The 15,416-nt window shown below is 37.1% G+C and overlaps 1 protein-coding gene across 9 annotated transcripts in view; it reads left to right on the top strand.

Moving 5' to 3' along the window:
• DENND1A (DENN domain containing 1A) overlaps positions 1 to 15,416 on the top strand; it is a 537,868-nt gene that overhangs the window by 41,216 nt on the left and 481,236 nt on the right. For all 9 annotated transcript variants that reach the window (XM_007194701.2, XM_007194703.2, XM_007194700.2 and 6 more), the window contains exon 2: positions 3,604 to 3,674. In XM_007194701.2, coding sequence (XP_007194763.2) covers positions 3,604 to 3,674 — 71 coding nt within the window. The remainder of the gene's footprint in view (positions 1 to 3,603; positions 3,675 to 15,416) is intronic.

Genomic DNA, 15,416 nt, shown 5'->3' with positions numbered 1-15,416 from the left:
TAACATGCTAAAGTTTGAGTCATAAAAGTGTATAATCACTCCAGTCATTTATTGAAATACTTTAGACCCCAGGAAAGCTAGTCTGTACTTCCTTTATTCCTTCTCAGTATTTATTTGATTCTGGCTATGTGCCAGGCACTGTTTAGGTACCTGGGAAAAACTAGTGGGTATGACAAACAAAAATCCCTGCTCTCCTGCAGTTTACATTTAGAGGAGGGAAACAGGTTGTGATTGGTGTGATGTGGAGAATTAAAATTCGATGGTAGAGAGTGTGTTGGGGAGGGCCTTTCTGAGGAGGTCAGGTATAAGCCTTATTTTGAATGACAGGAAGGACCACCTATATGAAGATCAGTACAAAAGGCTATAAGATAGGAATGAATTAGGTGTGTTGAGGAGCAGACAGAAGGCCAGTATGGCTAGAGTGCAGTGGGCAAGGAGAGAGAGGTATGAAATGAAATTGGAGAGACAGGCAGAGGCCAGATAATGTAGGACCTTGTAAGGACTTTTTTCCTTCTCATTTTTAAAATTATAGTAAAATGCACATAACATAAAATTTACCAGCCTAACCATTTTTCAGTGTATGGTTCAGTGATATTAAGTACACTCATATTCTTGTGCAACCATCACCACCATCCATCTCCAGAACTGAGTTTGGTGTTTTTTTTTTTTTTTTCCTGCTTAACTGGTGGATATCAGGAAATGCAGGTCTGAGGAAGAAAAGTGCCATTTGTTAAGTTAGAAATGCTTCTTAGAAATCCAGATGGGGGTGTTGAACAGGCAGTTGGCTAAGGGAATCTGGGGTCAGGGAAGAAGTCGGGTTGGAGACAGGACTTTGGGGCTCATCAGCATTTGCCTGGTAATTAATGCTGTGAGACTGAATGAGATCATTTAAGTAACGAGTGTAGACAGGGAGAGGTCCAGCACTAAGTTCGAGGGTAGGAGAGCTTATGTGAGAAGGAATCAGCAAAGGAGCAGCCAGTAAGGCAGGAAGAATACCAGTTGAGAGTGATGTCCTGGCAGGCAAGTGAAGAAAGTGTTTGGAGAAGGAGGGCAAATCAATCAGCTGTGTCAAATGCTGCTGAGAGGTTAAGACAAGCATCGAGAATTGACCATTTTGGCACATTTTAGCAATGTGGAGGTCATTGGTGATCATGACAAGTTGTTTCAGTGGTGTGGTGGGTTCAGAAGCTGGTTGAAGTGTGTTAAAGAGAAAGGGAGGAGAAGAAGCAGAGATAATGAGTTTAGACAACATTAGGATGTTCTTCGCTTAGAGAGATAGAAGATCTGTCCAAACCACCTTAATTTAGTGGCACAGATTAACATGTCGGAGCTCCAGTGTTAAAAAATTTGGTATGTAACACCTTTGTATGCTCATGTTTTTTCCTTTCAATTTTTTAAATGGGGAAAAATAAACTTAAAAGTGGACATTTGGGTAAAATATGCGTGGAATCTCCATGGAGTCCTAGGGTCCTGCAGAATACATTTTGAAAGCCATTATCTTAATCCAGAGGAATGAAATTCTGAGATGAAATTCAGCCAGTTGCAAAATAGGCTTAAAGATATTTTTAGGTTTTAGAGGGAATCTTCCTGGTACTCTTCAGATGACCTTAGAACATTCCTTTCTTTCGACAAGCCCTCTACTTTGAGATTATTTGAATGAAGGGGATGTTCCATATGGTATTTTCCACAAATGTTTTGGTGACCAAATGATGCTGACCTTGTAGGTCTTTTTCTACTCTCTTGCAGGAAAAAAAAAAGCACAAAAACATTTTTAAACAGCTTTCTTAAAACTTGAGTTTACTTTTATTTAGTTAAGTAAGATACTCTGATTTAATGTCTAATTTAAAAATTATATTTGACAAAGGTATATTTAAATTCCTTGATTTTTAGAGCAGCCAACTCTTTTCACTCTAGGTACTTATTTAAAGCACAAGCCCAAATTTCTCCTCAGTGAGGAAGTAATGATCCTTCACATGAGAAATAAGTAGATCCCTGATTGACAGACAACTACCCCTGAGGAAGTAGAGGGAGTATTACCATATTTTACTGAGTCTAAGATGCCATTATTTATAAGATGTACTGTTATTATATGTACTACTAAGAAAGAAAAAAAATGTTGCCATTTAGAATTATAAGATGCAATAGATTGTAAGACTTGGGAAAATGTGGGGAAAAAATTTCATCTTAGAATCACTGAAACAGTTTGAGCGCCAGGAGGTCTGAGTTGCAGCTCTGGCTGTGTTTGTGTTTCTAACTAGTTGTGAGACTACTGACAAGTCACTTAGAATCTCTTTGCTTCAGGTTTCTCACCTGTATGGTGAGGGTGATGACTGATCCACATACCTCATAGGATTATAATGAGGATGAAATGAGATAAATGAGATAGTTATTTTGAAAAGTGGAATCTACTGGGCAAATTCAGGGTATTTAGTTGATTGAAATTAAGCCTTAGATCTGATTAGGCAACTCAGAAAGTTTCTTCTCTGAGCTTTGTTGTCAGGTTTAAAATAGAATTCAGTCATAGATGTTTGAATGTGTAACATTTTCTTCTACTACATAATTTTCATGCAATCTGGAAATAATCTTTTTATTGTAGTTTTAGAATCAAAGAGAAAATATGAAGATACTATAACTCCAATGTTCTTATCACTCAGAATGAACAACTGTTAACATTCTCTTAGTGCTATGATCTTTTAAAAACTTAATATAAAATATTTATGACATAAAAAGGTAAAAGGATATAATAATGAACATTCATATACTTGCCATTGCCAATTTAGGCAAAGCTCCCATTAGCATCCTGTCTGTGTTATAGCCTAATGAGATAGGATACTGTTTCTCTTGAGTCTTTAAAACCTGTAAATAAGCAAGTTAACTTCATCTGAATATTTTGTCCTGGCGTATGAGGGAGAAGGTTACTTTGTGCTAGTGTTGCCTTGGTTTGAGTTTCCTCAAAATTCTATTTCTGGTTTTGGAGATCCAGCTGTGTAAACTGGAAATATGACATCTGTAAAATCATAATAATGGCTAAGCTATTATGTGCCAAACATTGTATCTAGGCAATTTTTTTTTAATTAATTAATTTCTTTATTTATTTTTGGCTTGTGTTGGGTCTTTGTTTCTGTGCGAGGGCTTTCTCTAGTTGTGGCAAGCAGGGGCCACTCTTCATCGTGGTGCGCAGGCCTCTCACTGTCATGGCCTCTCTTGTTGCGGAGCACAAGCTCCAGACGCGCAGGCTCAGTAGTTGTGGCTCACGGGCCTAGTTGCCCCGCGGCATGTGGGATCTTCCCAGACCAGGGCTCGAACCTGTGTCCCCTGCATCGTCGGCAGGCAGATTCTCAACCACTGCGCCACCAGGGAAGCCCCTAGGCAATTTTTGTGTGTTTTCTTTACATTTCACAATAATTCTTCTGGTTAGGTATTTTCATTTCATAGATTAGGAGGGCGTGGCTCAGAGAAGTTGAGTAACTTGTCCAAAGTTCCACAGCCATTAGGTTGTGGAGCTAATGATTTTAATCAAGGTCTGCCCTATACCACAGCCTGCATATTCTATACCATGCTCCCTCAATACTTGTCAGTAATCACAATCTGTTTCTTTTATAGGCAAAACCCAGAGACCATGTTTGAAGTGTATGTTGAAGTGGCCTATCCTAGGACAGGTGGCACTGTTTCAGGTATTTGCATGTTCCATTATGATATGGCGTGTTTGTTTATTGTATGAGCTAGCCTTGCATATCGGATAATATGTGAATATTCTAAACTGTTACTTATCTTTAACTATGTTTAAGTGTCTTTCCCTTTTATCTGTGCCCACATCATCCTAGGGAATGGAGAATAATTGCAGTGAACAATTTAAATTAAGAGTTTTACTATAACAGCCTTGAAATATGGCTTTATTCATTGTAATCATTGGGTTTTGGTTTGTATCTTTTGGAGATGCCTGGAAGTCAACTATTTAGTATGAAATATTGTCACCTTGCTAATAAGGAAGGTTTAGAATTAGGTTACAAAATAATATAAAGGGAAATCTCTGCCACTAAACTGGAAGGAGATGTTTGAAATGGATTTAGTTCAGTAAATTTTGTCAGCTGGTTAAAAAAAGGTTGGAAATTAGTTGAAGGAAACACCTCCTCTGGCTTTAGCTTTTGGACTAATTTGGACGTGTATTCCTGAACAACAGGGTCTTGGATAAGGTTAGAGTATCTTGTGCAGGCTGAGTAAATCACTTCTTGACCTAAAATCCTTCTTGGTTAATGAGTAAAAATAACCTTCTGACCTAGTGTTCTTTTTGCTGGTGCCTAAGAGAGTGATGCATTTGCCAAAGGTATGTTAGGGAGCAACTCTCGGTCCACACACCAACAGTTGCATGTATTATTTGGTGTTTATGGAGAATGAATTTATTTGGATTAGAAACTTGGAGTAATCAGGATTCCAATGGTAGTTATGCCCGTAATTGGCTATACAAACCTTGGACACATTTTCTACTTCATTATTTTAATTAGATTGTAATACTCATAAAATAGTTACCTTTTATTGAGTATCTGTTGTTCTGTTGTCCTACATGCTTGACATACATAGTCAGTCCTTACAGTACAACCCTTAAAGATAGTTGGATGGTATCAACATTATGCCTATGAGAAAACAGAATCTGAGAGGTCAAATAACTTACCAAGATTATACAGCTACTGTGTGGAATAGCCAGGGTTTTAGGTTCAAGTCCTCTTCACTCTGCTAAGTTGCCTTCTTGAGGGCAGTGACCATGTTGTACACATCTCTCCATGTCATCTGCAGGGCTTTGCACAATGTCACCAATATTTGTTAAAATGAATGCATTTCTCAATATCAAAAGTGAGAATTGCGTGAGCTCCACTTTCTGGATTATTTCATGAAGGCTGTGAAACATGTTATAAACTTATGGTCATTCTAGAAGTAGAATGTTAATATTCATCTTAAGTTATGCCTCTAATTGTGCAAACCATTGGATTGGGAAGGGAAGTAGCTGATACTAGGTGTGTTCGTGCAGCAGTACCTCTGTGAGCTGACTCGTCAGAGTAACCAGTTGGTGACGGCTGTGATTTGACAGATTTAAGGACAAAAGCTTTTATTTCTACAGTTGCTAATGTTCCCCCTTTCAATGCTGTAGGATTTTTTCCCCCAAAGTTAAAATGAATTTTCTTGGGGAATGTGAACAAAGTTTGATGAGTACAAATAAGAAAAAGGAACAAAATGAAAAGTCTTTACCTTATCCTCTTCTTTCAGCCATCTAATTCCTCTCCCTGTAGACAACTCTTTTCTTGTTTAACTCTTTAGTTTACTTTTTTAAAAACTTTAAATTTTGAAAATATTTTCAAAGATAAAAGTTACAAGAATAGTTAAGTGTATACCCCCCTTTCCTTAGATTCATCAATTGTTACTATTTTGCCACATTTGCTTTATTACTGTGTGTATTTTTTGCTGAACCTTTTGAGAATAAGTTGCAGACATTGTGACCCTTCAACCCTAAATACTTCAGGATATATCTCCTAAGAATAAGGACATTTTCTTAAATAACTCCAATACAGTTACCAAAATAAGAAAGTTAATGTCATTTGTCCATGTTTAATCAGTTGTCCCAATAATATCCTTTATAGCACTTTCGCCTCTGATGCAGAATTCAGGATCATGTAATCCATTTAGTTTTCACATCTGTTTAGTTTTTTTCAGTCTGGAACAGTTTTGCAACCTTGTTTTTTTTTAAACCCTTTATGAAATGTTTTTGAAGAAATTAGGTCTCTTGTTTTGTAGAAAGTCCCTGGGTTTGAATCTGATTGTATCCTCATGATTAGATTAGGTTATGGATTTTGTGTGGGAGTATTTCAAACGTGATATTGTATCCTTCTCAGTGTATCATATCAGCAGGGACATGATGTCCATCCCATTATTTGTGGAAAAATGTGCATAAAACTTTTGTTTACAGTTTAATAATTATAAAGTGAGTACCCATGTTACTGCTATTCAGGTTAAGACAAATAATATTGCCTGGTTCTAAGGAAATTCTGGTCCTGGCAAGAAGACCCCTGCCCTAGCCCTATACTTTAGAGGGCCCTGCTTTGGCCCTCTTCTGAAGTGCCCCTTTCAGGCAAGGAGTCTGTGGGGCCTATGGGACATGCCCATTTAGAGCCCAAACCCTTCCATCCTAGACAAACTTTGAATACCTAGGATCTAAGAATTTCTTGACCCAATGGCCCCAGGCTTATTTCCAGAGTCTGTGTGAGTCTTCCCTAGGGTTTGTCCTTCTGAGGGTAGACTGGCTACTGGTGTACACACCCCTAGGCCCAAGGGGTGGCCTAAGGGTATCTGTTTGTGGGGAGCAGGGTATGCGATGGAGCTTGGGCTTGTGAGTAGAGGTGACTGCATCCCTGTGTGTGAGGTTCCTGGCAGCGTGGGATGGAAAAGGGGGAGATGGACAGTGGGCCAGGGGCCAGTTTTCCCTGAACCATGTTTCTGCATGGAACTCTAAGGAATCCAAGAATTTTCAGTGTGAATCTGGCCTTCCAAGTAGTTATGATAGGAGGATGGAATGTATTTTATTTAATAGTTTGTTAGCTTATTTCATATCTTGTAAATATTTAGACATATGGTTTGTGGGCCTCTGTTTGTACTCTTGCCAAGGCCCTGTAAATGTTAGAGGTGGGGCTGGCCAGTGCCCCAGAAGTCCCTCCACTCCCCTTCTCCAGAGGTAACTACTATCCTGACTTTTATGATACTCATTTCTTTGTTTTTCTTTGTAGTTTTACCACATAAGTATAGTTCCTTGAAAAATTTTATTTAGTAGTGCCTGTTTCTGAATTTTATAGAATTATTCTGTATGTAGTTTTGCTGCTTGTTTGCTCAAGTCTGTAAGGGTCCTCTGTGTTGTTGTGTGTCATTTATTTTCATTGCAGTGTAATACACTTTAAGATTATATCACAGTTTATTCATTCTACAGTTAAAGCACTTGAAGTTGTTTGCAGTTTTTGGCTATTACAAGCAATGCTGCTGTGATCTTTATACATAAATCCCGGAGCATGTAAACATACTTTTACATAGGATATGTACCATATTTGATTACTGGATGATGCTAAACTGTTTTTCAAAGTTGATTGTGCTTGTCTACACTCCCTCCAGCAGTGTTTGATAGTCTTCATTGTTCAACATCTTCATTAGTCCTTAATACAATTAAATTTGTTGGGTTTGGCCAACCTGATAGTTGTGTGGTAGTATCTCCTTGTTGTTTTTATTTGCATTTTCCTGGTGACTAATGAGATTGAGCACCTTTTCATACGCTTATTGACCTCGTGAATACCTTTCTTTTTAAAGTGCCTGTTCAAGGCTTACTCATTTTTTAATTGTTTTCTATCTTTTCCTTGTTGATTTATAAGAAATTGTTTGTCCTGCTACTATTAATTATCTGGTCAAGTGTGTTGTAGATATTGTCTCCTACTCTATGGTTTGTCTTTCCCTCTCTTTCTGGTATCTTTGGTCAAAACTTCTTGATTTTCATATCTACAGTTTATCAATGTTTTCCTACCCTACAGATATGAAGCTATTATCCTATATTTTCTTCTGAGAAATTTATAGTTTTGTCTTTCACATTCTTTAATATATCAAGGATTTTAATCTTCTATTAGATGATTAATATCCAGAAAAGCTAAACTTAAATTTGATTCCTTATCCATGATTTTTAAAAATTGGGAAACTAAATAAAACCAAATTACTAAGATATGCTATTCCTCTACATAAAATGTGTTTTTATAAAATGGTCAGGTGCTTCTAAATAATACCTAAAAAATTACCTCACAATGAAAGGATGACAAATGTGAGAAAGGCTGGTAAGAAATACTACTAGACGTTAAAGACAGTTCTTTTTCCCATCGATTACTTTTAATGTCTGAACTAGTGAAGGTATTGTCAACTCTCATGTGTTCTTTGCTCTGAAAGCATTCCATGACATCCATGGAAGGGACATGTATTCTGTCAGTTCTACTTAGATATTGCATCCAGACCTGTGGCACTGAGTGGGACATCTTCCAAAGATTGTGCAAATAAAATTTGGGTACACAAACTGAACTCATGGTGCTGCTTACTTTCTTTGGGAATTCGTAAGTTTTCCTAGTTGCTAATACCAGTGAATAAGCTGTCACTTAGTATTTGATTTTAGGTAACTTTTGTCTACTTCTACAACCTTTTTTTTTATATACAACTTATTATATCTGCCTTTTTCTGATACCATTTTGCCATTTAGATGATTGCAAAGAATGTGTCTTAAAATTAGTCTTTGTTCATTGGATCTGCATCTCTGATCTCTGCCAAAATATCTGAGCAAACTTAAATACAAACCTTACGCTATACAGTACTAGTGCCTGGGCATAATCTTCTTTTTGAAGTTTGTTTGCATCACCCAGAGGGCTTAATTCCCTGCTGTGAGAAGGTGGGTTAGAAAGCACTGAAACTACTTTATGGGTCTTTAATTGGAGGATTTAGTATACATTTTGTTCTATAAATTTCTGTGAGAGTTTCATTCTTATGATTTTTTTCTTATACTGTGGTATATTATGTTCTCATTGTAAATAAAAAAAAATACTAAAAATTTTCCAATTATTTGAGTACATATTGGCAGATTATCCCTGGTGTGTATTTTTTTCTATTCTTTAAATTTTTTTTTAAAATTTATTTTATTTATTTATTTTTTGGCTGTGTTGGGTCTTCATTGCTTCCCGTGGGCTTTCTCTAATTGAGGTGAGCGGGGGCTACTCTTCGTTGTGGTGCGCGGGCTTCTCATTGTGGTGGCTTCTCTTGTTGCAGAGCACGGGCTCTAGGTGTGCGGGCTTCAGTAGTTGTGGCACATGGGCTCAGTAGTTGTGGCTCGCGGGCTCTAGAGTGCAGGCTCAGTAGTTGTGGCGCACGGGCTTAGTTGCTCTGCGGCATGTGGGATCTTCCTGGACCAGGGCTCGAACCCATGTGCCCTGCAATGGCAGGTGGATTCTTAACCACTGAGCCACCAGGGAAGCCCATATTCATCTTTAAATTTTTAGTAGCTTGTTTTCTTACTAGTTTTTGACTATGTATAAATTTTTAGAAATTTTTAAAAATTATAAAGAAGAGAAAAATTATTACTCAGTAATAACTACTGTTAATGTTTTTTTTTTTTAATTAATTTATTTGTTTATTTATGGCTGTGTTGGGTCTTCGTTTCTGTGCGAGGGCTTTCTCTAGTTGCGGCAAGTGGGGGCCACACTTCATCGCGGTGCGCAGGCCTCTCACTGTCATGGCCTCTCTTGTTGCGGAGCACAAGCTCCAGACGCGCAGGCTCAGTAGTTGTGGCTCACGGGCCTAGTTGCTCCGCGGCATGTGGGATCTTCCCAGACCAGGGCTCGAACCCGTGTCCCCTGCATTGGCAGGCAGATTCTCAACCACTGCGCCACCAGGGAAGCCCTACTGTTAATGTTTTGATTTATTTCCTTGTAGCCTTCTTTTGTGTGTTTATGTGTGTGTGTGTAAATATATAAACTTTTCCCCCCAACTGCTGCTACATGTGTGTGTTTTCCTTGTTTGTTCTCCCTCAAATCATTAAACTTTTCCTATAATTATTAATATAGCTTTGTAAAAATCATTTTAGTTGCTATAAATTATGACATCATGTTTATGTGCTGTATTTACTCGTAATTACATCTTTAGATTGTTTCCAGGGTTCTTCTGTTGTAAATAATGCCAGTGAACATCTTTTGTGTATAATCTTGTTATTTAGGTACGTGAGTTTAATGTTTTAAAAAGAAATAGGATCATTTTGAGTAGATCTTTGATTTATCTTGTTCTTACTTTTTTAGTGCTTTCTTTTTTTTTGCCAGTTTCATTTTGTGTACTCCAATTTATGTATTTGTTCAAGAACCCACCAGAAAATGAATACAGTCACCTCCAGTTGTGAAAGCTCCCAGAGCTGAGTTCAGCCCGTCTGACTGAAGGTCTCGAAAGAGGGTGCTCTTGCAAGAGGGATGAGCTTGCCCAGTCCAATGATCAGATGGTACTGGCATGCTGAAACTCTGGAATGCATTTCAAATACAAGTGTCTCGTTACAGCTGGCATCTCTGAGCCTGCTGCAGGCACTCTTGGGCAGCCACTTTGCACTGGGAGTGGCAGCATCAGGTTCTCAAGGCTGTTCCCCAGACCAGCCTCCCTCTGTGTCTGCTCTCCTCCCAGTGTGTTTAATACCTTAGTCCAATGGCCACTTTTAAAAAAAGTAGTTAAGTTAAGAAACTCTTGTGAGTACCGTGTGAAAAGAACACTTAAGACATGGTGCTTTGGTTAACTGAGTTTTTTCAGCTACCTCAGAGTTGAGTAGTAACCTTAAAAAAAACAACAACAAAAAACCACCTGGCTTTAAAATCTCTGTTAAGTATCTGTTCACATTTCTGTATTAGCAATTTCATGAAGAAAACTGAGTCTTGGCCAACTTAAGATATTGAGAGCCTGATTTGTTGCTCTGCATTTAAGCTTTCATTTTATAGGACTCAGGTTCTGCGATCTTTGCCTGTGATCAGTGTATGATCAACATCATTAGATATCTTTTAAAAATTGACTTGAAAAATAAACAGTTTATGTTTTTCTCTTTAAAGATGAAGTGGAGGAGGAAAAAAGCCCTTTTGAGAGTTGTTTTACCTCAGATTAAAATATTCTTAGAGGTATTAACAAAATTTTATCATCTTATTTCTTTTCAATAATAGGATAATAAATCACAGCAAACTTTTGAAGAACGGTGGTAAAATAGCTAACATTTATTGAGTCCTTATTATGTCCCAGTCACTTTTCTTTTAGTATTCCTTTTAAGCCTTGAACAACCCTCTCAGATGGGTCTTATTTTTGAGGAAACTGAGGCTCAAAGAGGTTAATGCAATTGTCCAAGTTGGACAACCACAAGTGGTAGAAACAGGATTTTAACTTCATTCCTGTGGCATCTTCCCCAAAATAACTGGCTGATATGACCTGCGCATGCAGTAAGAAAAATAAGATAATGTAGGGGAAGAAAAATTAGGCTTATAGAGAAAATTAGGGGAGAGGCAGTTACCATTCATGAAAGGTACAAGGGTTTCATTTTTTTTTTTTTAAATTGAAGTATAGTTGATTTACAGTATTGTGTTAGTTTCAGGTGTATAGCAGTGATTCAGTTATACGAATATATATATTTGAATATATATATTTTTGAGACTATTTTCCATTATAGATTATTACAAGATATTGAATATAGGTCCCTGTGCCATATAGTAAATCCTTATTGCTTATCTGTTTTATATATAATAGTTTGTATCTGTTAATTGCATACTCCTAATTTATCCCTCCCCCTCCCTCTTTCCCTTTGGTAACCATAAGTTTGTTTTCTATATCCGAGTCTGTTTCTGTTTTGTATATAGATTCATTTGTGCTATTTTTTAGATTCCACATATAAGTGATATTGTATATCGTCTTTCTTTGACTTACTATGATATTCTCTAGGTCCATCCATGTTGCTGCAAATGGCAATATTTCATTCTTTTTTTATGGCTGAGTAGTATTCTACTATATATATATACCACTTCTTCCTAAACCAGTCGTCTGTTGATGGGCACTTGGGTTGTCTCCATGTCTTGGCTATTGTAAATAGTGCTGCTATGAACATTGGGGTGCATGTACCTTTTGAATTAGAGCTTTTGTCTTTCCTATGTACAAGAGTGTCTTCTAGGGTTTTTTTTTTTTTTTTTTTTTTTTTTATTCAGCACGATTACTTTAGCTTTTGTTTTGCTTCTCCTGAACTTTCCAGTGAAATTGAATCCACTTTATGGAGTATTAAGGTATGGATCCTGATTTGTAGTAGTGTAGTAGGGACGAATTACCACTCACTCAAAAGACACAGATTACTTAAAAATCTTTGTAATTTCTCTTGACTCTAAGTACCTGATATGCCAGTTAGGAAATATCTTGTTTGGGATAGAGGCGTGGAACCTCATCTCACTGTACTTTTTAAGCTGATTTTAAAAGGTCAGGGGTAGCTTTGAGAATTACAGTGTGCCTTATATCTTAGGATTGTTACAGTGATTATTTCTTTAAACTAGAGGTGAGCCTAGTGAGAGCTCATTGTAATAAAGCTTTTGCCCACCATCTAATGAAGTAAGAAGTATTATCTCAATTGCATAGGTAAGAAAAGTGGGGTTCCATGAGAGCAGAAATTGTTTCTTGTACCTGTATATTCTAACATCTATTGAATAGAACAGTACTTGGCACGTAGTAGACCCTCAATAAGTATTGAATGATTAAAACTTACAGATAGGAAGTGACTTGTTCAGAGTTGGGATTTGAACTCAATATGACTATATTCTTTAAACAAGTTTATGAAAACTGTGAAAAACTTAGAATAAAGATAAATGCATGCACCTACCACTCAAGAAATAAAACATTTTTTATCTCTGAAGCCCTCCTGCATGCCTCTCAAGTTGCTTTTTTCTACTGAAACCACATTTTGAATTTTACCTTAGTTGTATATCCTTGCTTAAAGCTTGTGTTTTTTTATTACACTGTGTTGATGCTCTAAATTGGTATGTAGAATGACTTTGAATTGCGGTTCTTACAAAGTAACCAAAAGTGAGCAATATATTTTCTTAATGTTTAGTTATTTGAAGCTGAGTCCCAATTTCTTCCTGTTTCTAACGTGTCTGATTTAGGGGCCATCTGGGTCTAAATTGCAAAATAGGGACGCCTCACAATTTTTGGTTTATTCACAACAGTGTGGTTCTTCTTGCTGTAACTGTGGTTCATCCTGTTAGGGCTATGGCCCTCTAGGTGGAGTAGGAATTCATTGATCCACTAAACAATAAAATCCGTGCGAGCAGCGAGTTTGATTTTTTTTTTTTTAATTGCCACAAAATGCCAATCTCAGAGCCTCATTTTTCTCAACTATAAAATTGGGGTCCTAATAGTACCTACTTCATTCAGTCGAAAGGATTAAAGTAAAATGCACAGTGCGTGGGACATGGAAAGTTCTTAATTAATGGGAGCTGTTGTTATTTATCATTTATTTTGAAAGATTTAATTTTTTTAAGAGAAGATTTAGGTTCACAGCAAAATTGAGAGGATGATACAGAGATTTCCTGTATACGCCTGCCCCACACATGCACAGCCTACCCTATTATCAACATTCCCCACGAGAGTGGTATGTTTGTTACAATTGATGAACCTACATTGACACGTCATAATCACCCAAAGTCCGTTGTTTATGTCATGGTTCACTCTTGGTGTTGTATATTCTGTGGGTTTGGACGAATGTATAATGACATGTATCCATCATTATAGTATACAGAGTATTTTCACTGCTCTAAAAATTCTCTGTGCTCTACCTGTTTAGCCCCCCTTGCCCTCCACACACTGTCCCCTTCCCACCAACCACTGATCTTTTTACTGTCTCCAGTTTTGCCTTTTCCAGAATGTCATATAGTTGGAATCATACTTGTATGTAGCCTTTTCAGATGGGTTTCTTTCACTTAGTCATATGCATTTAATGTCCCTCCATGTCTTTTCATGGCTTGATGCCTCATTTATTTTTAGTGCTGAATAATATTCCATTGCCTGGATGTGCCACAGTTTATGTATCCATTTACTTACTAAAGGACATCTTGGTTGCTTCCAGGTATTGGCAATTATGAATAAAGCTGCTAATAAACATTCATGTGCTGGTTTTCATGTGGACATAAGTTTGCAACTCCTTTGGGTAAATACCAAGGAACCTGATTGCTGGATTGTATGGCGAGAGTATGTTCAGTTTTGTAAGAAACCACCAAACTGTCTTCCAAGGTGGCTGTACCCTTTTACACTCCCACCAGCAATGAATGAGAGTTCCTGCTGCTTCATATCCTCATCAGCACTTGGTGTTGTCTGTGTTCTGGATTTTGGCTTTCTAATAGGTATATGGTAGTATAACATTGTTTTGATTTGCATCTCCCTGATTACATATGATGTGGAGCATCTTTTCATATGTTTATTTACCATCTGTGTATCTTCTTTGGTGAGGGGGTTTCTGTTAAGACCTTTGGCCCATTTTTAAAATTGGGTTGTTTGTTTTCTTATTTTTGAGCTTTAAGAATTCATTGTATATTTTGGATAACAGTCCTTTATCAAATGTGTCTTTTGTAAATATTTTCTTCCAATCTATAGCTTGTTTTCTCATTGTCCAGATATTTTGTCTTCGGCAGAGCAGAAGTTTTTAATTTTAATGAAATCTGGCTTATCAATTATTTCTTTCTTGGGTCATGTTTGTGGTCATCACCATAACCAAGATCATGTAGGTTTTCTCCTATGTTATCTTCTAGGAGTTCTATAGTTTTGTGTTTTACATTTAGGTCATGATCCATTTTGAGAGAATTTTTGTAAGAGATGTAAGAAAGGTCTGTGTCTAGATTCAGTATTTTGAGTGTGGATGTCCAGCTGTTCCAGCACTGTTTGTTGAAGAGACCATTTTTGCTCCGTTGTATTGCCTTTGTTGCTTCGGCAAAGATCAGTTGACTAATTTCTGTGGGTCTATTTCTGGGCTGTCTGTTGATCCATTGATCCATTTGTCTATTCTTTCACCAATGCCATCCTGTGTTGGTTTCTATAGCTTTATGGTCAGTCTTGAAGTCAGTTAGTGTCAGTCTTTGAACTTTGTTCTTTTCCTTCATATTGTGTTGGCTATTCTGGGCCTTTTGCCTTTCTCTGTAAACTTCAGAATTAGTTTGTTGATATCCATAAAGTAACTTGCTGGTATTTTGTTCGTTTTTGTATTGAATCTTTAGATCAAGTTGGGAAGAACTGACATCTTGACAATATTGAGTCTTCTGATCTGTGAACATGGAATATATCTCCATTTATTTAATTCTATGATTTTGTTCATCAGAGTTTTTTGTAGTTCCCCTCATATAGTTCTTGTATGTATTTTTGTTAGATTTATTCCAGAGTAGCTGTTATTTTAAATTACGATGTTATTTTTATTTAAGGCAAGAGTTCCTCTGTGTAGAACTCTGCTGTCCAACAATTGTTATCAGTGTTAACACAGCTGAAAAATGGGAAGTAAGTAAAAGTAACTAGCCAAAGTAGATTTCTCAGAATCCACGCATTCAAACTTAAATCTTTTATTCATGGGAAAGCACTTAGCTTATGCCCTATGTGCTTTGGTTTGCCCTGAGGATTCTTCTGTATTATATTGATCAGCACAGTTACTGATTATGCTGATGACATTAAATTATTGTATTAGGACTCTTTGTTGTAAGTGGCAGAAACCCAACGAAATCTGGCTTGAGCGAAAAAGGGAATTTGTTGGCTCTCAATACTGAGAAGTTGCAGTGGTAAAACTGGCTTTGGGTTTTGCTGGATCTAGGTGTTCTACATATATTTTCATAGAT

This window comes from Balaenoptera acutorostrata, chromosome 6 (genome assembly GCF_949987535.1).
Source record: "Balaenoptera acutorostrata chromosome 6, mBalAcu1.1, whole genome shotgun sequence".
NCBI lineage: Eukaryota > Metazoa > Chordata > Mammalia > Artiodactyla > Balaenopteridae > Balaenoptera > Balaenoptera acutorostrata.
This window is presented reverse-complemented; position numbering and strand designations above follow the sequence as displayed.